At 47.4% G+C, this 23,699-nt stretch overlaps 1 protein-coding gene across 5 annotated transcripts in view; it reads left to right on the top strand.

The window, feature by feature from the left end:
• The window catches only part of RECQL4 (RecQ like helicase 4), a 36,043-nt gene that overhangs the window by 2,895 nt on the left and 9,449 nt on the right, over positions 1-23,699 (top strand). For 2 of the 5 annotated variants that reach the window (XM_053395100.1, XM_053395098.1), the window contains exons 2-19: positions 2,319-2,428; positions 2,539-2,572; positions 4,308-4,414; positions 5,049-5,192; positions 5,792-6,912; positions 7,320-7,419; positions 9,991-10,120; positions 12,151-12,282; positions 12,566-12,715; positions 13,044-13,136; positions 14,141-14,277; positions 16,947-17,030; positions 17,588-17,776; positions 17,880-18,062; positions 19,039-19,243; positions 20,984-21,261; positions 22,232-22,369; positions 23,092-23,248. In XM_053395100.1, coding sequence (XP_053251075.1) covers positions 2,345-2,428; positions 2,539-2,572; positions 4,308-4,414; positions 5,049-5,192; positions 5,792-6,912; positions 7,320-7,419; positions 9,991-10,120; positions 12,151-12,282; positions 12,566-12,715; positions 13,044-13,136; positions 14,141-14,277; positions 16,947-17,030; positions 17,588-17,776; positions 17,880-18,062; positions 19,039-19,243; positions 20,984-21,261; positions 22,232-22,369; positions 23,092-23,248 — 3,466 coding nt within the window. In that variant the 5' untranslated portion in view covers positions 2,319-2,344. Of the gene's footprint in view, positions 1-1,224; positions 2,052-2,318; positions 2,429-2,538; positions 2,573-4,307; positions 4,415-5,048; positions 5,206-5,791; positions 6,913-7,319; positions 7,420-9,990; positions 10,121-12,150; positions 12,283-12,565; positions 12,716-13,043; positions 13,137-14,140; positions 14,278-16,946; positions 17,031-17,587; positions 17,777-17,879; positions 18,063-19,038; positions 19,244-20,983; positions 21,262-22,231; positions 22,370-23,091; positions 23,249-23,699 lie in introns of those variants that run through there. The other 3 variants (XM_053395097.1, XM_053395099.1, XM_053395102.1) reach the window with 3 other exon arrangements.

Here is a 23,699-nt window from a genome sequence, read left to right as displayed (position 1 = left end):
TTTAGCAAAAAACAGAAGCTTTACTAGGAACCACAGATTTGGATATTCCTAAAAAAGCAGAACTTTTTCTCTATGCTACTGTTGCAGCAAGAATACTCATTGTGACAAATTGGAAAAGTGATAAAGGCCCTTCTATATCAGAGTGGATCCAAAAAATGACCGAATATGCAGAATTAGACCGTTTCTCAGAAAGAATAAAAAATAAATCAAAGGAAGTATTCACCACAAAATGGGAACTTTAAAATTTATTTGAAAAATAGTAATGACAGTTTGAAGTCTGTAGCAGCATTTGAATAACTTCAAGTAGGAATTTTAAATATAATGGAAAACATAGGATAGAATAAATAACATTAAAGCCAAAATATGCTATAATGTGGCAGTGAATAATGGATGAGAAATAAAAGTAAGGAGTAGACAGGAAGTCAGCTATATAGGAAAAGTCATTTTATGTTAAATGTATTGTGAGCACTATTCAATGTATTGTTATTTTTTATTTTTTTCTGTCTTAGTTGTTAGCAGGTGATGGATATTTGTTTATCTGCATATTTCTTTTTTTTATGTGGTGTATTAAAATGAAATAAAAATATTTTTTTTAAAAAAATAATCCCAAAAGAGTTAAGTTCCCTCAGAGCTTCCTCTGACTTAGTTCACATGTGATGTAGGCATGTGAGACCTCAATGTGTGCCAGAGCATTCTTTGGCAGAGAAGCAGTGTACATTCTCTTTCCTTTCGGAATCTAGTGTTATATTAAAAAACTGCTCCTTTCCCCTTATGGGGGTACCCAAGAGTCCATACAGAGTCCTTATGTAGGCTCTCTATCTGTAGGAGAAAATAAAAGAGGCCAACAAAAGAATATTGAGAAGCAAAGCAGCTAGTAAGCCTGATCTTTATTAAACTGTTGCAACAGGGTCTCACACCCCTAATGCAGGAGGGAGGAGGAACCCCGAACATTGGTGTGCGAGCCCTTATATAGACTTTTGGAATTGCCACCATGTAGCTCAAGGACCCCCCGCCCCCAAACATCATACATACATCACGCAAGGGGCAGTCTACAGCAGAATCCTATCTGGCAGGAAACCTGTTAGTGCAGGCATTGGCAAACTCCGGCCTTCCAGATGTTTTGAGACTACAATTCCCATTATCCCTGACCACTGGTCCAGTTAGCTAGGGACGATGGGAAATGTAGTTCCAAAACATCTGGAGGGCCGGAGTTTGCCTATTCCTGTGTTAATGGGTTTACCTGGACAGCCTGGCCATTCTTTTGTGATGATAAATACTTAATTCCGGAGTCCAGGTCACAGGCTCACCCTGTTCATACACCAATGTGCCCTTAAGGCAGGATTTGTGAGCATAGAGACAGTGGGGAGGCTTTTCCCATTTCCATCCAAACTGCAGAGGAATATTTGAGGTCACTGAAAGAGTCAAAATGGCTTTAAGACTGTTTTCCTGTACTGGTTCAGACATGTGTTTTATATATTTATGTATGTGTTTGCCTGGTCCATTTATGAACATTTATTTTTTATTTTTCTTAGATCTTATAATTCTCTTAACAATAGAAAGTGACAGTTATTTAAATAAATAAAAACAATGCAGCACTATTTATTTATATCCCACCCTTTTCCCCTGACTGTGACCTAAGGGGTTTACAGCTAAAATAAAAACAGCTAAAAACATGGGGGGGGGGAAGCAATAATTAAAAACTATTAAACAGATATATAATTTATTTTATTATCAAATGTATTTCTTTATTATTATTTATTAAATTTATATACCACCATATACCTGAAGGTCCCAGGGCAATTCACAACAGAAAAACACAAAGTGAGAATACAAAATACATAGTAAAACAAACACATTTTAAAAGCCTTAGAATGTTAATCAGCCAAGCACGCCTGGCTGAAGAGGTGTTTTAAGAAGATGTATTAAAAACATACAGATAATTACAATAAGAACAGCACAGCACCAGCCATTTCCTTAAAAGCAGCCAGTACTGAAAAGCTTGTTGAAACAAGAATGTCTTCACCTGCTGGCTAAAGGACAGTAAGGAGGGAGTAAGTCTTATCTTCTCTAGGGAGGGAGTTCCAGAGTTGTCTGGGTGCAGCCATTGAGAGGGCCTTATGTCATCTATATTGATTACACTGTTTAAATAATAATAATTCATGAACAATATTAAATCTGAAAGTTGCATTCTCCAATTATGAATTGCCTGCTGTGTAACATATTCTGGACTTGCAGTGCGGCCTCCTGCCTGCTACCAACCCAGCTCTGAAGGGTTCTTTTGGAACATATTAACCTAAAACTTCTGTCTTCTCGTGCAGTTTTTGGAAGCCTGTCTTGGGGAGCGATGGACAGATGTAGCAAGGTGAAACGCCTGCTGAAAAACTGGGAGGTTTTGTTTTTTCAGGAGCACCAGAGGAAACCTGGAAAGGTATTTGGAACACTGTAGACTAGGATGGACATTTGAGTTATTGCTGAGAGCATGTCTGTAGCCATTCACATTTCTAAAATTATCCTGACAAATTTGCACCTGTTTTCTAGGCTGATGTTGCAATGGCTCCTGAAGAGGTCAGACGTAAGTGTGACTCTTCTCCATAGCATATTTGTTTTTGTGTGCTGCGGTAGTGGAAGGGATGTTAATCAAGGGGACAGCTTTTATTTTTGGAATAGTTTAGATCAGCTGGCAAGTTTTGCAAATAAGTTGCTCCCCAGAGTCACGTGTATGCTTCCCAGTTCCCTGCGGTGGTAAGGAGAGCCTAGAACTCTAAAACCCTGTAGCTCCTTCTAATTAAAACACAAAAATTCAGCTAGCAGAATAATTGTCACTGCTCATTTTAAGAACACATTGTCTTAAGGTAGGAAGAGCTTGGTTGGTTCAGGGCAAACTCTCTATTCCATCACCTTTCCCCTGCAAATGCCTCAGTGGGAAGCATTGCAGAAGAGAAGATAAATGAAGTTAAACAATAGTATACAAACTTTATAAAAGACAAGGTAGCATTGCAAATCTAAAGTATGATGCAGAGCTGAGAAACCCTAATTGAATAACAATTACTGTTAGGGATCTGAGGTGAGAAACCTATGTAGCAGAAGTTGCCCCAAGTTCCATTTACCGCACAGAGGCAGGTCCAAAATGGTTTACTGCTTTAGAAGATTAGGTTCAGTAAAACAGTTATATATAGCTATATATATAGACATGGGACGCGGGTGGCGCTGTGGGTAAAACCTCAGCGCCTAGGACTTGCCGATTGCATGGTCGGTGGTTTGAATCCCCGTGGCGGGGTGCGCTCCCGTCGTTCGGTCCCAGCGCCTGCCAACCTAGCAGTTTGAAAGCACCCCCGGGTGCAAATCGATAAATGGGACCGCTTACTAGCGGGAAGGTAAACGGCGTTCCGTGTGCTGCGCTGGCTCGCCAGATGCAGCTTGTCACGCTGGCCACGTGACCCGGAAGTGTCTGCGGACAGCGCTGGCTCCCGGCCTATAGAGTGAGATGAGCGCACAACCCTAGAGTCTGGCAAGACTGGCCCGAACGGGCAGGGGTACCTTTACCTTTATATATAGACATATAGTTTGTAAGCTTTGCAGATACAGATATAAAGTATTCCTGTTGCTCCAGAAATTCAAGATGTAACACAGGCTCCAACTCATGGACAGACTGACCCCAACACTCAGGCAAGACCCCAAACACATTTAGCACAAGACTCAAAACGCTGAGATGATGTGCCTTAATCACTTATATAGTCAGCACTGGGCCGTTGCCATCTAAATATGTTTTATTTGTGTAGGGGTTTTCGGTGTACAAAATGCTTTTCCATTTACTTCATATGCTTTTCTAGTAGCTGTGAAATTTGACCCCTTATAACACATGGAAACATGATTGCAGAAAGGTACTGTAGCTGGCTGGCTGTCTTAAGGAGATTCAGGCCAACAGTCCATCTTTAGAGTGTTGTTATTCCTGATTGGCAGCAGCTCTGTGGAGCCATGGCCTGTCAGATGGGGGGGGGACTTTGTGCATTGAAGCTCTCCATCTCTTCATCTCAGCCCCTTGCAACATTTACTGTGGCTTCGTTCATCTCAAGCTGCAGGCCTCAATGCCTAACCCAGTGGGTGAATTTCTAAACATATACTATCAGAACAAGACCTCCTTACAGGCAGGCTCTTCTCAAATCATTATCTATTGTAGAACTGTCACACTTGAATATTACTACTACCTTAGGGAGAGTGTTTGATAGGTTTGATAGACCTCAGAGTTGATTTGGGCAGGTAATTCCTCGTCACCTTAGAAGTCATTCTGAACTGCTATTTGTGCACAGAACTGTACAAAGAGTACAAGGCACTGAAAGAAACCAAAGGACACCAAGGCCTTGAATCTGAAGCCATCCGCCAGAAAGAAATTCAGGAGTTGCCAGTAACAGAACAGGTAACAAAGGAGCTTTGTGTTTTGCAGTTGTGATCTTGTCTGTGGGCACTGACCTTGCAGGGGAAAGGCTTGAGCCAATGTTTGTTATTATCAGTTCAAAAACGCCTGCAGCCTGTTAACACCCCCATCTCCATTTTTATCACCTACAGCCTCTAAATGTGAACCAGATGAAGCTGTGTTGTGGCTGAACTGTTTTCAGAAGGCAATAAGGTGTTGGTGTGGTGTAGTGGTTAGAGGCTTGGACCACATCTTGGGAGATGTGGGAGTGGGAGGGTTCAAATTCCCACTCAGCCATGAAGATCACTAGGTGGGCTTGGGCCAGTCACTGACTCTCAGACTGACCTACCTCACATGGTTGTGGGGACTAAGCTGGGAGAACTATGAATACCACCTTGAGCTCCTTAGAGGAAAAGTGGGGTATAAATGTAATAAAAGTATAAATAGTTGGAGAGTGATAGCAGTTACATGGAAAACGAACCACAATATGGATGTGTAAACTTAACTATTAAACTTAACTCTGCACAGAGGAACGACTTGCAAGTAAAATTTACAAACATTAGCTTTGCATGCCATAATTACCCTCTAAAACTTCTGCCACTATTTTCCTTCCCCCTCCCCTCATCTCTATTCCAAGGTACCTGAGTCAGGTTGCTGGGGTGCGCACCTGAATCGAGGAAATATGGCTCCTAAACTGACCCCGCAGGATCAAGAGACACTGCAGGCTTCTGTAAAGTATTTTGGCATGAAGCTGAAATGCAACTTGGGATCAGCTATTAAGGTTTGTGTGATTGGTGAGTGACTAATTCTAGCCTTGAGCCCAGGCTGAGTGCAGGGACAGGGCAGCTTCTGAAGGCTGAAGATCCTTGAGGAAACAAAAGGACTAACTCCATTTAATCTATGCCTGCGATATCATCTAGTCTTTGCACTTCCTTCCATCTCAATGATGTCTGCAAACTTGATGAGCACCTTGAACCAGACGAAGGGATAAGGCTGTTTGGAAAGTCTGAGCTCATTTCCCTTACCTAAATAATTACTTATCTGTATAATTTGACCTTGCAGACGCATGAACACGCATTTCTGAATACTAAGTGAGATTTTGTCTGCTCTCACTGGGTGTCCAAGGTTTTTCTCAGCTCTGGTGTTTGATCTCCTTTAACTGGAAACCCCACGGAAGGAACCTGAGACTTGTTATGTGGTTCAAAACTTGCTGAGGAAGAGCCAGCCATTTAGCAAAGATTTCCAGTAGGGAAGGGAAAGATGTCTGTTGTGCTTAGCTTCAAAGGTTTTCTGTTCTGGTATAAAATAAGAGGAGAAAGTGTTGGGGGTATAGGTAGGTTCACTTGCTGGAAACTAACTGAATTTTACTTTCGATCTCAGGAACGCCCTGTAACTTTAAGGAAATCCCTCACCCCCAGGAGGAAATCAGTCACAGCAGCGCAGAAGGACATGCACCAAACCACCGCAAAGGCTGTGTCTCCCAAACCACCTGAGGCTCCTTTGCTAGAAAATAGCCCAGATCAGCTGCTTTGCCCCGATCCCATGGAACTTGAAACCCTCCTGCCACCTTCATTCCCAGGGCTGATTCCTAACAAGCTCCTTTGCTCTGACCCAAAGCCAAGGCCGCCGCCTCCGCTGGATAAGTTTCGGCAGCTGAAGCAGACACTGACCAGGCGGCTGAGTAGCCTGGATCCTGGTTGGCTGGACAGGTGCCAAGGGGCAGAATGGCAGGCAAGAGAGGGGCTCCCTGGAGACGGATCTTCTATCCTAGGTGGGGCAGATCCAGGCCAGGGCTCACCAGGACACAATTCTCAGGGGAAAGGGGGTGTTCCTCCCCACCTTGGAGAGCAGGAACAGGAGAAGTGTTGCAATTCTCCCAGGGAAAACAGTCAAGGAGATGCGGTGGAGAGCCAGCCCCTGGTCCAAAGTGTTGGAGACGACTCCAAGCCCAGTGGGCAGGCTCACCATCCTGCAGGTGAGACCCCATCCAAAGCAGGTGCAAACGTAGCACTCGCTGAGGGCAAAGCTGAGTTTTCTGCCTTCAAGCATAGCCGCAAACTGGAGATTTGCACCAAGGAGGCCACTCAGGAAACCGAGATGCAGCTTCGGGAAGGAACTTCGCCGCAGTTGAGTGGTGCTTTCTGCAAAGTGGAGGACAGGCAGCAGAGGAGTCCTTCTAAGAGAGGAAAAGCTTCTTGCAAGAAGAGGAAACGGGATGCTGAAGACCACGGAGATGATGGCAAGGACAGGTACCACAGTGCCACCTCTGGCGTAAAGCGCAAGAGAACTAAAGAGGTAGCGGGGGGCAGCCGCTTCAAAAAACTGCGTGGTGCTAGTCAAAAGCCAGGGCTCAGTGAATACGGCTTTGATGATCAGGACATTGTTGAGGCACAAGACAGAAGTGGAACAGGCACCCCAGATTGCTTTGAAAACCTACTTGGGGAAGTCGATGGGGAGGAGTGTCCCAGACAGAGTGAGAGATCCAACAGTCTGGCCTGCAGGTATGTCCTGGGAGCTTTCTGGAGCTGGCGATTGTTGCTCCTCTTGTCTGGCCAAGGAATAGCCTGGAGAGTTGCTATTTAAGAGAAAGAGTGGCATCCTCAAAGTACAACTTAATCTAATATTTTCTCCTCTGTTTCGGTATGTGCTCATAAATTTGTACTAGAAAGTGAATGGTTTGTGCAGTCCATCTCTCCTGATGTCCCTATCCTGATTTTGCATTCTAAAAATTACTGTCACATAAAATAGTCATTTCATGCAGTACCTTCCTACAGTGTTTCTCCGTGCTTTGGTGCTTAAGTCTTTGTGCCTTTTTGCCAGTGACTGTTAAGGCCTGAGCAAGAGTACAACTAAACACGAGGCACCCTATTTTGAACCGTTACAATAAAGGGATCTTATCTCTTTCTAGACCACCACCAAAGAAGGATGGCAACTTTGTGCAAATCAATCTCAAGAATAAATCTCACGTGAAAGGGTACGCTTTGAGAGGGAGACAGCTTCGCAAGCAGGTAAATTGCCTCTTGACTCAGTGGTATTTACAGCCTGTAAAATAGAATGAATCACATCTGAGTGGAACTTCCAACTGTTGAAGTAGCCTGTTTGCTCTGGAGGGAATTGAATTCAGTTTTGTATTTAGTTTCACATGAAGAAGAATATTTATGTTTAAAACATTTTGGGAAATGACATCTACTCTCAACGGTTTTGCCGTTTCTTCATTTGTTTGTGTGGGGTGGGTAGGTCTCTGCCTCATTGCACTTCTACATGGGTGGGGGCCACAGTTGTTATAGAATGGTAGAGTTGGAAGGGACCACGTGGGTCATCGGGTCCAACCCCCGGCACTGCAGGAATCTCAGCTAAAGCATCTGTCAGATGGCAAAGGTGGTTGCTCACGAGTAACCAGGCAGGACTCCGACCTGTCTTTGACAGGTTTTATTTAGGTGTAAAAACTATTTACAGTGCGGAACTTCAAAGTTCATGTCTGCCTCAATCGCTAGCAGAATCCGGGAGTGCTTGTTTCCTGGACCTCCCCCAACATAAAAGCCTCGTTACTCCCAGCCTTTTCCTTCCCTCTTTGCGCTTTGGACCTCTGCGCAGGGTGTGCGGCAGAAGGGGTGTGCTTCCCTCCTGGCCGGCTAGGCCAGGAGTGGTCCTGAGGGTCCCACCAGCATCCTCTGGTCCTTTCACCCCTTCCCCAGTGGAGGTGGGGCTTTCCTCATCACCGAAAGAGGAGAAGAAGAAGAAGAGTTTGGATCTGATATCCCGCTTTATCACTACCCGCAGGAGTCTCAGAGCAGCCAACATTCTCTTTTTCCCTTCCTCCCCCACAACAAACACTCTGTGAGGTGAGTGGGGCTGAGAGACTTCAGAGAAGTGTGACTGGCCCAAGTTCACCCAGCAGCTGCATGTGGAGGAGCGGGGAAGCGAACCCAGTTCCCCAGATTATGAGTCCACCGCTCTTAACCACTACACCACACTGGCTCTCACAGGAACTGCTTTGCAAGGTTTTCGGAGGCTCCCTGTAACACAACTGCCCCTCTGTTTCCCGCCCCTGTTCTGATGGCAGTTCCCTGACAGCATCCATGACAGATGGCCAGCCTGCCTCTGCTTAAAAACCTCCAAGGAAAGAAAGCCCAACACCTCTCCTGGGCTTGTGTATCAGTGTGTGGTTAGACAGTGAGTAGATGTCTAAATTTATAGATCTGAGTACATGAAGGCACACCTCTGGGAGGTAAGAGGTCACTAAAGCTGTGTGTGCTCCTGCAGCCTCTCACCCCTCCTGGTGGGCTGAGCTCTTCTGCCCCCTTCTCATTTCACTCCTCCTAGACCTGGGTGATGGGTGGGTGTGGCTCCAGCTGCTGAAAGGTGGCTGTTGACCCCTTCCCTTCAGGGCAGATGGAGCTATTCCCAGTCTTCAGTGGCACCAGGGCTTGTGTGTCAGGGCAGGGCTTTGTGTGTCAGCCTAGGACTCCGGTACCTACTGGACCGCCTCTCCTGGTCTGCCCCGCGGAGGACCTTAAGGTCCCTAAATAGCAACACCCTAGAGGTCCCGGGCCCTAAGGAAGTCAGATTAGCCTCAACCAGAGCCAGGGCCTTTTCAACACTGGCCCCAGCCTGGTGGAATGCTCTGTCTCATGAGACCAAGGCCCTGCAGGATCTGATTTCTTTCCACAGGGCCTTTGGCTTGGAGTCAATTTGATTCCCTCCCCCTCTTTCTCTTTTCCTTTCTTCTCCTGTGATGAGTCTGCATTTTAATGTTTTAACGTTGTATTTTAATCTTGTTTTTAAGTTGTATTCATTCAACTTGTTTTTATTATTGGTTGTTAGCTGCCCTGAGCCCGGCCTTGACTGGGGAGGGCAGGGTATAAATAAAATTTATTTATTTATTTATTATATTTTTTAAAATTATTATTATTATTATTATTATTATTATTATTATTATTATTATTATTATTTGCTAAGCCCAGAGAGCCCGTCAGAGAGGGGATGAGCTCATGACTCCCACCACAGGGATAACTGGGGTGAGAGAACACTTTGGGGCACCCTCCTGCCAAATATTTGCTGACAGATTCCCCCACAAGCCACTGGAGCCATCAGCTGGGTCCTTGGCCAGCCCATGACTCACGCAGCCTGATCACAACCTCCTTTAGTGACGCAGGAGAGGCATCCATTGACTTTGTTGTAGTTTAGTCATGTCCAACTCTTTGTGACCCCATGGACCAGAGCACGCCAGGCCCTCCTGTCTTCCACTGCCTCCCGCAGCTTGGTCAAACTCATGCTGGTAGCTTCGAGAACACTGTCCCACCATCTCATCCTCTGTCGTCCCCTTCTCCTTGTGCCCTCCATCTTTCCCAACATCAGGGTCTTTTCCAGGGAGTCTTCTCTTCTCATGAGGTGGCCAAAGTCTTGGAGCCTCAGCTTCAGGATCTGTCCTTCCAGTGAGCACTCAGGGCTGATTTCCTTCAGAATGGAGAGGTTTGATCTTCTTGCAGTCCATGGGACTCTCAAGAGTCTCCTCCAGCACCAGAATTCAAAAGCATCAATCCATTGACTTAGCCTTCGTCTTTTTGGTGTCTTGACAGGTATGGAAGCAGAAGTGGCAGAAAAAGGGGGAACAGTTTGGAGGAGGTGGCAGGCGCTTGGACCGAGGCTCTGACACTTGCTTCCGGTGTGGAGGACTTGGTCACTGGGCTTCCCAGTGCAAGGGGAGAGGTAAGGCCGCCTGGCTGTCATGGCCAGATAGACCAGGTATTGGCATGCTTTGCATTAAGAGAACAGAAGACCTGTCGAATTTGTTTTGGATGGCTACAAAGACTGTCACAAAAAAGCAGAAGGAATCAGTTGCAGAACTTCCTGCAATGTCTACAAACCTTCACTGCCCTTTTATTAGGAAAGCTTCATCTGGCTGTCAAGCACAAAGACAAGTAAAAAGTCCTCTTATAAACCAGTTGACCACTTGGTTGTGTTGACTCCATAAGTTATTTTTTATTATTACTCCTCAGGTGATTTTAGGTATGTTTTATCAGCTCTGTCCATTCCTTCGGTTTGGTTTGGATTTTTAAATTGACTTGAAACTCACCCCGAGACTGTGAGATGAAGGCTAGGATAGATAAAACCAATCAATCAATAATTGCCTTATTTGGAAAATGCTTTTTCACTAACCTTTGCATAAGGACATGAAGGCTACCTCAATTGTCCTGTGACATTGGAATGCTTTCTGAGGAAGACACTATTTCTGGCCATAGGATTAGCACATCTAGCAGATAATGACTGAGTTTGTACATTAATATTAAACCCATGGTTTAGTTTTGCCTGTGTGAGCCTCAGGTTCTTGCCCATCCTCCATCCACTGCAAGATGGAGTTTGGGAATTTTTGCTTCAGTTGTCAGCTAACCTTGGCTGCTAGTGATGTGTGGTGGGTGGTCTCTCATTAGTGGCATGTGGTTGTTTAGTTAACCCAGCCAACTTCAAACTGTGGGTAGTATTCTTAGCTATGGTTCTAGTGAAACAGGCCAACACTTGCCACAGTTCCTGGTTGGGGCATAATAAGTCAGGCATCCCCAAACTCGGCCCTCCAGATGTTTTGGGACTACAACTCCCATCATCCCTAGCTAACAGGACCAGTGGTCAGGGGTGATGGGAATTGTAGTCCCAAAACACCTGGAGGCCCAAGTTTGGCCATGCCTGTAATAAGTCATTGTGCTTAGTTGAACGAGGAAGCTGAAACTTCTGGTCATCTTCCTGCAACTGCACCAAAGCCCAGGGCAACCTGGGCCGTAGGCAAGTCCCTGGCCATCTTTGCAGAAGGAGGAGGAACCCAGGAGGCTGCCTTAGACCAGTAAACTCAGTATTGCCCATACATTGACTGGCAGCATCTCTTTAGGGTTTCAGACGGGAGTCTTTCCCTGAGCTACTTGGAGATGCCAGGAATTGAACCTTTTGTATGTAAAGCAAGGTGGGCTGCACTTTTTTTGGCCCAGGGGCCTCTTTCACCCTTTGTCAATATTTCAGGGGCCATATGCTGAAATGGCCACTCCATGTTCCTGCATGAAAACACAGGAACACAACCCCCTCCCCCCGACTGAACTGGGCAAATGGGGTGAGGGGGGCTGGCATTGTCTGTCTTCCCTTGTCAAATAATCAAACTGATCAATAGGGAAAAGGTGATTTGCATCTACACCAGTGCGCTGGGCTGTGCCTACCCCACTGCCACCAGAATTTGTGGTCTTGGTGGCGCTGTGGGTTAAACCACAGAGCCTAGGACTTGCTGATCAGAAGGTCGGTGGTTCAAATCCCCGCGACGGGGTGAGCTCCCATTGTTCAGTCCCTGCTCCTGCCAACCTAGCAGTTCGAAAGCACACCAGTCCAAGTAGATAAATAGGTACCGCTCCAGCGGGAAGGTAAATGGCATTTCTGTGCGCTGCTCTGGTTCACCAGAAGCGGCTTAGTCCTGCTGGCCACATGACCTGGAAGCTGTACGCCGTCTCCCTCGGCCAGTAAAGCGAGATGAGTGCCGCAACCCCAGAGTCGTCCGCAACTGGACCTAATGGTCAGGGGTCCCTTTACCTTTTATGGTCAAAGCAATTGCTGTTTGGGGGGCACAGCAGGCCCCTGAACTAGGGTTTACCACCCCTGATGTAAAGCACATGCTCTACTCCTGAGCTACAGCCTTTTCCCAAAGGGGAAGGCATTTTCCTTCCATTATTTTGATTGCTCCAAAGCAGCATCTCTTCTTCCTTTAGCTGCTACTGAGCAGCTCTCTGCTGCTGACCCCCAACAGAAGGGAGATGACTCTGCTGCCGAAGAGGAGGTGCCACTGCTGACTTTGGAGGAAGTGGCTCAGATGACCAACACAGCCTACAGCAAGATCTCAGGTAAGAGGCAAAGGCTGCATCTGTAGCACCCTCCAGTCTGATGCTATGTGGTCTCAGATCAGGAAGAACTTGCCACAGGTCAGTTCCCGCTGTGCTATCAGGGCATTTTTCTGAAAGCAGATGCAAGTGCCATGATGAAGAAATAATTTGGGGCTTTCCTTGCAGCTGGTATAGAGGCTGCAGCTGGTGCAAAGACACTACGGTCCAGCTGGTATATTGATTAATAAATAATAAAGATAATAATATTCGTAACTGGTTGTTCCTCCCCCTCCTTCTTCGCCAGCAAAAAGTGAGAGCAGCCAAGGAGACCTGAAGCAGCTTGCTCAGGAGGAAGAGGTTCACCTGTGTGTGCAGAGGCCCGTGTTCGAAATTCTCCCACCACCTCCGCCAACAGAACCTCTCTACAAACTGGGGCAGGATGGGAAAGTCAGAGGTAAGTTTCCAAAGGGTGCCTCTGCTGCCCCCTGAAGGCTGGTTGTCGCCAGCCTCCATGCAGTGGTGAGGCAGAACTTACTGCAGAACTTGGTGCAGAATTTGTGCATCAGATCCCCAGTTAAAAGGCCCCAGTTAACAGTCGGTGTGAGGTTTTCCTAAAGTGCTTCTTGCCAGTTTTGTGAACAGGTTTCACTCTCATTGATAAGGGGTTTTGCAGAACTTCTACCTAAGTCTCTTTCTCCTGATGCTTCCACGAGTGTGGAATAGTTGCTGGGGACAGGCCTTGCCCCTTTCTTGACTGGATCTCTGTTCTGTGTCTTATGCAGAGACCCCACCAGAAGTGTTGGAAGCACTGGCTGAGTTGGGTTATGCCACCTTCCGGCCAGGACAGGAAACAGCCATTATGCGGATACTCTCAGGTGAGAAGGGTTGTTTGCAAGACAGGAAATGCAGAGTGAAAAAAAGGATGCAGTTTACTTGGATGTGCAGCCAAGCAATTGTTGCTGGTGACCAGATGTGGTCTTGCTGCATCCTTTTCTAACCCTGTGGCCTCCAGATGTTTTGAACTACAATATGGCTGTACCGACTAGGCTGATGGCAGTTATAGTCCAAGACACCAGGAGGGAAGTAGGTGGGCGAAGACTGTTGCCAGATGCAACTCCCAAGGAATGACCAAGCAACACTGAAGGGCTGAATTTATATAGGAGCTGGTTGATATGGGGAGAGGTGTTGCAACAACAGTTCCAGCTGCTTAAGGGGTTATACATTAATGTTACCACCTTGAATTGAGTCGAATAACATGGAGTCATCAAATTGTATGACTTCCCCTGCATGCAAAGATAGGCTCCAGTGGATTGAGTGGACGAAACCGAGAGCGGGTCCAAGAAGGCAGTTCCTGCTCATGCTGTAGAGATAAGTGAGGAGCAGATAGGACTCATCAACCTAGGAAGGTAGCCCATTTAGGAGAAGGAAAACTGACCCTGAACATCCGCTGCCTTGCGGGATATCTTCAGGAGAAGAAAAGGCCAAGGAGTAAACCCTACACAAATGCGGAGCAGAGTCCCTAAGGCGGTTGGATGGCGTCTTGTATGCCTCCTTCTGGCAACTCCTGCAGCACAGCTGGTTCTAAACGTCTTGCTCTGCTTTCCTTTGGACCCCATCAGTGAGTCCGGGGGGGGGGGGTCTCGTCGTCTGGGCAGCCCAGGACCTCCAGACACACAGCCCAGGCTTGTGCGCTGAGGAGGTTTGACTTCACCCCCATATGCGCAGTCCATTGTCACTTGAACAGACGGATGCCAACAGCAATATAATTTTATACTTGGAAGGGACTCATCTGGATCCGACCTCCTTCAGTGCAGGAATCACTGCTAAAGGCAGCCTGTGCAGATTGCTGCTGCTGCTCTTAATTCTGTCACTTCTCTAGGGCTCTCTACGCTGGTGGTCCTGTCCACAGGAATGGGGAAATCTCTCTGTTACCAGCTCCCTGCGTACCTGTACAGCAAGAGGTCCAAATGCATCACCTTGGTGATCTCACCATTGGTATCGCTGATGGATGACCAAGTAAGTTTGCTGGTGCTTTTGGATTTGGAGGCTGGTGTAATTTCCTTGCTTGTGGTCCAGGGATTTGCGGGGGGGGGGTAGCTCTCCAGGCTCTAGTAGAGCCAGCATGGTGTAGTGGTTAAGAGCGGTGGGCTCGTAATCTGGTGAACTGGGTTCGCGTCTCCGGTCCTCCACATGCAGCTGCTAGGTGACCTTGGGCCAGTCACACTTCTCTGAAGTCTCTCAGCCCCACTCACCTCACAGAGTGTTTGTTGTGGGGGAGGAAGGGAAAGGAGATTGTTTGAGACTCCTTTGGGTAGTGATAAAGCGGGCTATCAAATCCAAAATCAAATCCAAACTCTTCTGTAGATTTAGGAACACAGGGAACCTGCCTTATATCCAAAGCAGACCATAGGTCCATCTAGCTGATTTCCGTACACCCATGTTCAGCCCACGTCTTCAGCGCCTGCATGGGCTAGTTGTCAGGAGCACCTTCTCCGACCTTCCGATCACAGGAACGCAGGAACAGCAGCACAGCATTCCCGAGGAATAGGTCCTGGTGCAGTGGACTCACATTTGCTGATGTGAGCACCTCAAAAGCAGCAGAGTGACGGAAGCAAAGCCGTGGAGGTTTGGTTGCATACCCAATTTTTTTCTGGGACGCGGGTGGCGTGGTGGATTAAACCACAGAGCCTAGGACTTGCTGATCAGAAGGTCAGCGGTTCGAATCCCCGCGACGGGGTGAGCTCCCATTGCTTGGTCCCTGCTCCTGCCAACCTAGCAGTTCAAAAGCATGTCAAAGTGCAAGTAGATAAATAGGTACCGCCCTGGCAGGAAGGTAAACGGCATTTCTGTGCGCTGCTCTGGTTCGCCAGAAGAGGCTTAGTCATGCTGGCCACATGACCCAGAAGCTGTACGCCGGCTCCCTCGGCCAATAAAGTGAGATGAGCGGTGCAACCCCAGAGTCGGCCACGACTGGACCTAACAGTCAGGGGTCCCTTTACCCAATTTATTTCTACTGATTAAACAAATATAAGAACATAACAAACATGTACGAGAGATACAGCTCTCTCATACTGCCATCTTGTCTCTAGACAGATCAAAGAAAACCCAACACAGTACTAGGGACGGAAGTTTGGAAGAGTAGTTCCGCCCCCTCCTTTCTCACAGACAGAAAGTGAAACAAACATGATCCGGTGATCCTTGCAATGGGAGGGATGAAAATACTGACACCCCAAGGTTGTCTTCAAAGACTGGCAGTGGCTCTCCTGGTTTTCGGACAAGAACCTTTCCTAGCCCTCCCTGGGGCCTTCTGCATTCAACCTCCACCACCCAGACCTTAGCAGTGTGCTTCTGGTCTTCTGCTGTGATTGCTTTGAACTGTGAAAGTGGAGGAGCAAGGCCTCAGCTGGACAGGCAGGCAGCTCTTGTCTATTTTCAATAGAGGACATTGAACAAACCCATTTTTGACACAAACCTGCTTTTCAAGTCTTTATTATTATTATTTAATGAATTTATATACTGCCTTATACCTGGAGGTCTCTGGGTGGTTCACAGAACAAAATCAAAATGTAAAGCCACAGAGTATATAATCAAAATAAAAACAATAACCCAATTTCAATAAAGTAACTTTTCTTGGTCAATTTTTAAAAGTCGTAATGGCAGGTAGCAGAGCTGGGAAAGACTCTCTATCTGAGTTGCTGCCTGTGAGAGGAGGTAATGCAGTCATACCTCGGGCTGAAGCAGCTTTGGGTTAAGCATTTTCGGGTTGTGCTCCGCAGCGACCCGGAAGTAATGGAGCACGTTACTTCCAGGTTTTGCTGCATGCGCAGATGCTCAAAATGACAGATAGGTAGCCGTGTTGGTCTGCCATAGTCAAAACAAAAAAAATTTTCCCTTCCAGTAGCACCTTAAAGACCAACTAAGTTAGTTAAGAGTCGTTAAGAGTCGTCAACAGGCTCATCACAGCTATCTGCCAATCACCCATTCCCACCACCCTTCTGAGTAATACCCCTCCCCACCTTCTCACTATATAGAAGGATCTGGCAACTTCTGTTTCAGTGTATCTGAAGAAGTGTGCATGCACACGAAAGCTCATACCAAGAACTAACTTAGTTGGTCTTTAAGGTGCTACTGGAAGGAAAAATTTTTTTTGCTCAAAATGACGTCACGCACATGCGCAGAAGCGGTAAATCGCGACCCGCACACGCAGGTTGCATTTGCTTCAGGATGCGAACAGGGCTCCGGAACGGATCCCATTCACATCCAGAGGTACCATGTTATTCAGGTAGATGGACTCTCTGGCCTGGAGTTCACGTGCAGCGGTATATCTGTAAGAACAAATGTCGAGTTCAGCTTCTAAGAATAGAATTTTGAATTATTTGCAAGCAGGTTCCCTTGAAAAGGTTTCCAACGCCACTCTAACTCAATCCTGGTTATTAAGCAATAAATTAGATCCCCTCCCTGCAAATCATTTCTCTCCCCCAACAAGTTTTTGGATGGCATGACCCTAGCATCAGGGAATGAACATATTTCACTCCCTAGGGGGGAGTTACAGAGGAGGGACAGCTTGCAAGGAGGTGGCTCTGGGAGCCTCGGTGTGGCTGGAGGGGATCCCCATCTCTTTTGACTGTTCTGTGTCCACCATTGGTTCTTCCTTCAGTGACACACATTTTGTGCTTCCTTTGCAGGTCTCTGGCCTTCCCCAGTGCCTGAAAGCTGTCTGCATACACTCGAACATGTCCAAGACCCAGAGAGAGGCTGCTATGGACAGGGTGAGGCGACTGAAGATGCCTTGGGCACTTTCCAGCCACCGATTTGCAACTTGTAAATAGTAATAAATTTGTAGCATGCTGTCAAATGCTCAAAGCACAACATGCCTTTCAAAAAATAAATAAATTTTATTTAACGTAATTATTACAAAATACAAGCAAAATACATACAAAATCATACATATATTTTCCAGATAAGCACACATATATAAAAAAAGAACAAAAAAGAGAAAGGGAAGGGGGGGAAACAAAAAGGAAAAATAAGAAAATTTGGAAGAATTTATTCTACAAATATCTCAATAATAAAATTTCATTGATTGACTTCCATCGCTTACACTGCACTTCCTATATACATCTTAAGCAAATGTGCATCTGTTGTTCTGTATTTTTCCCATACAATCTCATACAAATATTCTAATCAATACCTGTAGTCTTTACCTGTAGTCTTTACAACAACCCCGTGGGGCAAGTCAGCATTGTAAGACTTTTTGAATTATTTTAAAAGAAATGTTAAAATTGGAAATGATGGCTCACGACTTGCCGGCTTTCCATGCTTGCAGGTCAAGGCGGGGAAGGTTCATGTGCTCTTGCTGTCCCCCGAGGCTTTGGTTGGGGGAGGTGCCTCGGCCTCCAGTTGCCTCCCACCAGCAGATCAGCTGCCCCCAGTAGCTTTTGCCTGCATCGATGAAGCACACTGCGTCTCAGAATGGTCCCACAATTTCCGCCCTTGTTACCTTCGCCTCTGTAAGGTATGGAATCTGTGCGCACAGAAGCAAGATGCAACACAGGTGTGGGCATGAGGAACACCTGCAAGCAGCAGAGCCTGGCTAGGTAACACCTTCTCTCTGGCAGGTTCTTCGGGACCGCTTGGGCGTGCGCTGCTTCTTGGGCCTCACAGCCACCGCCACCCTCTCCACTGCGCGAGATGTGGCTCATCACTTGGGCATCCCAGAGGCCAAGGGGATCGCTGTGCGTTCTGCTGCTGTCCCTCCAAACTTGCATCTCTCTGTCTCTGCAGACAGAGACAAGGACCAGGTGAGTCTGGGACCCAACTTGCTGCCTATCACTACTGTGTGGGAGAGGCTCCATCTTCAGAAGTCTTTCTGGTTGCTGATTTCCAGCCGTATGATGTGGAGTCTGGGGACTGTTGTAAACAAAATCTGCCCTTATGGGGTATCCAAGAGCCCATATAGAGTCCTTACGTAGGTTCCCTGTCGGTAGGAGAAAATAACAGAGGCCAACCAGAGAATATTGAGAACCAAAGCAGTTAGTAAGCCTGATCTTTATTGATCTGTTGCAACAGGGTGCTCCCCTCACACGTAGGAAAGGAGAAGGAACCCAGAACAACGGCGCGCAAGGCTTTATATAGACTTTTGAAATTGCCACCCTGTAGATCAAGACCACCCCCAGAAACATCATACATAAATCACAGAAGGGGTGTAGCTCAAGACCACCACCCCAGATACATCATACCTACATCACAGAAAAGGCGGTCTAAAACAGAAATTTGAATGTTGTTTTTCTCCTGTCGTTGTTTATCTCCTGTCTGGCAGGTTACTAGATTGGATACCCTGCTTACTTGATTGGATTGCCTGGGGAGCCTGGCCAGTCTTCTGTAATGATAAATACTTAGTTCCTGGGCCAGGTCACAGGCTCACACCCTATTCATATCTTAAATGTACCCTTAAGACAGGATTTGTGAAGGGAAAAGACTATGGGGAGGTTTCCCACTCTGACCTTGCAGAGAAAACATTTGCTCAGTTTGGGAATCAAAATGGTTTCAGGTCGGTCTTCCTGTGCTGATCTATGTACGTGCTTGGTTGGTACACTTATGAACCTTTAACATATACCTAAGACCTCAAAATTCATATCACAGGAGGATCCCTCGTCTCTCCGGTGATGGTCTTTTGGCATTCCCTTCTTCCATGCTGAGCAACGCATGTCACTTTCCCTCGAGCATCTAGGGAGGCAGTCTTGCACCTCAAAGTTGCCAACTTTGTTCTGATTCCAGGCCCTGGTGAACTTACTGCAAGGGGAGAGGTTTGGGAGCCTAGACTCGGTCATAGTTTACTGCACACGACGCGAGGAGACGGCCCGGATCGCAGCCCTTATCCGCACGTGCCTCCAGGGTGTGAAGCTGAGAGAACCCCCCAATGCTGAGGAGCAGGTGGAGGACAGCAGCAGCAGCCTTGCTAGCAAGAGGAAGAAGGCAAAAGGTGGTGGTCACTGGCTTGGCTGGTTGTTGGGAGAGGCAGGCTGGGAAATGGAGGGGTCAGAAAACAGGAGAGCTGGTGGTTTTTTCTTCCAGTTCTCAGGCCAAATTGAAAATGCATTTATTTATAGCCGGCTCCACTCCAGAGGCCTGGAGTGTGTCATAATAATTTTTTTAAAGCTGAAATACCCTGTAAAAATAAAACTAAAATGACTGGGAACCACCTAAATTCCAGCTACACAGTGGGTAAAGGTAAAGGGACCCCTGACCATTAGGTCCAGTCGTTGCCGACTCTGGGGTTGCTGCACTCATCTCGCTTTACTGGCCGAGAGAGCCGGCGTACAGCTTCCGAGTCATGTGGCCAGCATGACTAAGCCGCTTCTGGCGAACCAGAGCAGTGCACGGAAACGCCGTTTACCTTCCCGCCGGAGTGGTACCTATTTATCTACTTGTACTTTTGACGTGCTTTCGAACTGCTAGGTTGGCAGGAGCAGGGACTGAGCAACGGGAGCTCACCCCGTCACAGGGATTCGAACTGCCAACCTTCTGATCAGCAAGTCCTAGGCTCTGTGGTTTAACCCACAGCGCCACCTGCGTCCCCACACAGTGGCTACCTTGCACTTAACCCCAAGCTTCAGAGTGTATAGTGTAACATGTCCCAAGGAGATACTCAGGCACACAGAGTAAGAAACTGAAATATCCATGCACCCCAGGAATCCTTGCAATGTGGCTCAGGGATGCTCTCTCAGGTTATTCACACTAGCAGCCTTTAACAGCAGCACCGCATGCAGAAATTAAACAGGGCAACTTCATCTTCCGCCAGGCCTTTGGTCAGGGCTCAGCCTGACTCCCCTTTTCTTTGTGTATAAGAACTAATATGAAAGAGGCCTCCCAGCATTCTCACAGGCCTAAATGAGTACCTAAATGAGTGCCTAAATGAATACCTCAAAAGTCAAGGTTCGAGGACAGAAATCTGGCTGAGTCTGGAATAACCTTGTGAAGTGAAAGGATAAGAAAGGGATTTATATCTAGATGTTAGGATAGAGATGATAAGGAAAACAGGAAGACACAATGAGAGATAAAGGAGGTGCTGTGGGACTGGTGGAAGTCAATGTCTTCTTGTTGTTTTAGTGTTTATAGTATTAACTTGAAAGATATGGATTTGTTTTTTGTTGTTTTCTTTAGTTTTCAAATGTTGGTTTTTGTGTGTTTATTGTTATTTTTTGATATTTTTCGTATTGTTGTGTGGAAAATACTAATAAAATTTATTTATTTAAAAAACTAATAATGAAAGAGGCCTCCCAGCATTCTCACAGGCCCATATAAAATCACCGTAAACAGTGGGCCAATGAGCACTTACTGATCCCAACCCTAACCCTGCGGAAAGCCATCTAATTAGACTTTGATTTTGACCTGTTTTTAGGAGGTAATTTAATTATTGTTGATGCTAGCCGCCCTGAGCCCATCTTCGGCCGGGGAGGGCGGGATAGAAATAAAAGTTGATTATTATGTTATTAAAAAAACAAATAAAATTTTGTGCTGCCATCGGGAGCTGCATCTGTTGGATTTCTCCAGAAAGAAACTGCAGTTCCCAGTGCTGGAGAGCAGTTCTGGCTGGGGAGGGCGGGGTATAAATAAAAATATTATTATTATTATTATTTAATATTCTGCACCGAAAGCCTCAGAGCCCTGTCAAGTGAGCCTTGCTCCTGTTCACTCTCTTTTTAATCCCATTTCCTCGTAGCCAAAAAGAGCATCCGCCGCCCCCTGAAGTGGATTGCCGAAGCCTACCACGCCGGCATGTCTGCTGCTGAGCGCCGCCGGGTGCAGAACAACTTCATGTCCGGCCAGCTGCGGGTGGTGGTGGCCACGGTGGCCTTCGGCATGGGGCTGGACAAGTCCGACGTTCGAGGCGTGGTGCACTACAACATGCCCAAGAACTTTGAGAGCTACGTGCAGGAGATTGGGAGGGCGGGCAGAGATGGCAAACCAGCCCAATGCCACCTCTTCCTGCACCCAGAGGTAAGGCCTGCTGGACTCTGCTCGGGTTATGTGATGGGTTTGTTGAGCCCTTTGCAATAAATCCCTCTGCTCAATCAGAGATATACCGTACTTTTCGCTCCATAAGATGCACTTTTTTCCTCCTAAAAAGTAAGGGGAAATATCTGTGCGTCTTCTGGAGCAAATGTGTGGTCCCTGGAGCCAAATTCACCATCAGATCACAGCATGTCCATGGCTACAGCCTGCACCAAAAAAATCACGCATCCACTGTTTCGTGGGGCCGCAATGGCGCAAAAACGTGGTTACAAAGCACGGATACACATGGATCCCCAGGATTTTTGCATTGGGTCACCCCAAATTCACCGTCAAATCACATATCATGTCTGTGGCCACAGCATGAACCACAAAAATCATACCTCCACAGTTTCATTCAGAATATTTGTTTTCTTGTTTTTCTCCTCTAAGAACTAGGTGCGTCTTGTGGTCAGGTGCATCTTATGGAGCGAAAAAATACTTTACAGATCTTATTGTACATTATTTACAAGGTACAGAGCATCGCTTCAAGCATCTGAATCATCCGTAGCAGATCCCGGGAGTGGGAACTTCTTGCTCCTCCTCCAGCAAATCAGTTTGGGCAATCCCAAACGCCTCCGTTGTTCCCGGCATTTTAACCCCCTCCTGTCCTGAGCTGACGGAACAGGTCTTCCCACTCCCTCCGTGCCTGAGCTGGTAGAGAGGTGCCGATGCTCTCTAACACCAGGGACCCTTGCCTCTGCCTGAGTGGCTTCCCCTTGCTCTCCACCCCTCTTCCGGTGCTGCCTCTTCTACCAGCCCGTCTCTCTCCCCCTCTTTCAACTCCGGAGCCTTCCCTGCCAGCTCCGTGACAGGTTGGTCCTTGTGGGACTGCCTGCCTGGTGGCAGCAGCTCCTGCAGTCTGTCTCCTTTCCCCCTGCTCCCACAAAGTCACACGGCTGGCCTTCTCTCTCCCTAGGGCGAGGATTTGCACGAGCTGAGACGGCACATCTACGCTGACACCGTTGACTTCTTCACTGTGAAGAGGCTCGTACAGAAGGTTTTCCCTTCCTGCAAGTGCCGGGAGCTGCATGAGAAACAGCAGGAGCTCAGCAAGGTTAGGAGAGAGAGCGGAGAGGAGAGCAGAGATCTCTTGGGGTGGCGTTTCTCTTCCTGATAGCCTGCAGGGACAAAAGTGGTGGCAGCCGTCGCTGCTTCTTCATTCTTCTATCTATTGCCCACTCCTTGAATGTTTTCAATCCCAGAGCAGGGCACAAAGCAATAAAAGTAAGTAGTGGAAAACAATATACAAAAACTACAAACTCATATAAAGAGGATCAATAAACAACTCAGTTCTGTCATAGGGTAAACAAGCAAAATTGCAACACCAGAAGTTAACATTTCCTCTTTAATGAAGTGCAGGCCTCAAGGCCAGGTAAAGGGACCCCTGACCATCAGGTCCAGTCGTGGCGGACTCTGGGGTTGCGGCGCTCATCTCGCTTTACAGGCTGAGGGAGCCGGCGTTCAGCTTCCAGGTCATGTGGCCAGCAGGACTAAGCCGCTTCAGCGAAGTGGCAGGAGAAATGGAGCACTGAAGAGGCGCTGTACAAAGAGGAAAAGCTGTACAGCGCCTCTCCAGCGAAGCCTCTTCAGGGTAGGGGGAGCTTTCCTCCTGTTGCCCTGAAGAGGCTTCACACGGCTATCCCAGAAGTCAGAACAGCAAGAGGGATCACTGTGCAGCGAAAGCAGCGATCCCTCTTTCTGTTCTGGCTTCCTTTCCCTGCTGCCTGCCGGCCGCTGGTCTCTCCTGTGTGCAGTAAAGCCACTTTTTACATATAGGGCGGTGAAGTGGGCGATGCAGAGATGTTGGCTGCCTTGGAAGGGAGCGGCGAGGAGCAGCCTGATCCAGGCGACGGCCGTCCTCGGGTCTGTTACAAGCACGAGCGAGCTATCCCCATTCAGCAAACTGTGGAGGCCCTGGACTTCCGAGAGGAAGGTGAGGAGGCCAGACCGGTGGTTAACTTCCAGCTCCCAAAGGAGGACGAGGACAGGGCCAGCCCCTGCCCCACAACTGCTGAGCCACCCCTTGCCCTGTGTCCTTGCTGGTGGCTGCCCAGCTTCCTTCTCTTGCTGGTCATGAACCTTTTGCACACTCATGCACAAAGATGTTCTTAGCCAAGTGGGGAACTTGAACCATGGTGTCTCCCAGGTCCTTGTCATTTAATCCCCACAATAGCAACCACCCTGGGAGGTAGGTTAGGGTGAGACACAATGACTGGCCCAAGGCCACCACCCAGTCAGCTTCATGACAGAGTGGGGATTTGAACCATGGTCTCTCCCAGGTGCTCTAACCACTGCACAGCACTGCCTTTCTTTAGGCCACACAGGGGTTATTTGGGGCTTGGAAGGAGTGGGATGGAGTCCCTGGGTGCCTGCCTTTTTCCTTG

This window comes from Podarcis raffonei, chromosome 7 (genome assembly GCF_027172205.1).
Source record: "Podarcis raffonei isolate rPodRaf1 chromosome 7, rPodRaf1.pri, whole genome shotgun sequence".
NCBI classification, from domain to species: domain Eukaryota; kingdom Metazoa; phylum Chordata; class Lepidosauria; order Squamata; family Lacertidae; genus Podarcis; species Podarcis raffonei.
Note: the sequence above shows the minus strand (reverse complement) of the source record. Positions and strands in the feature narration are given on the sequence as shown.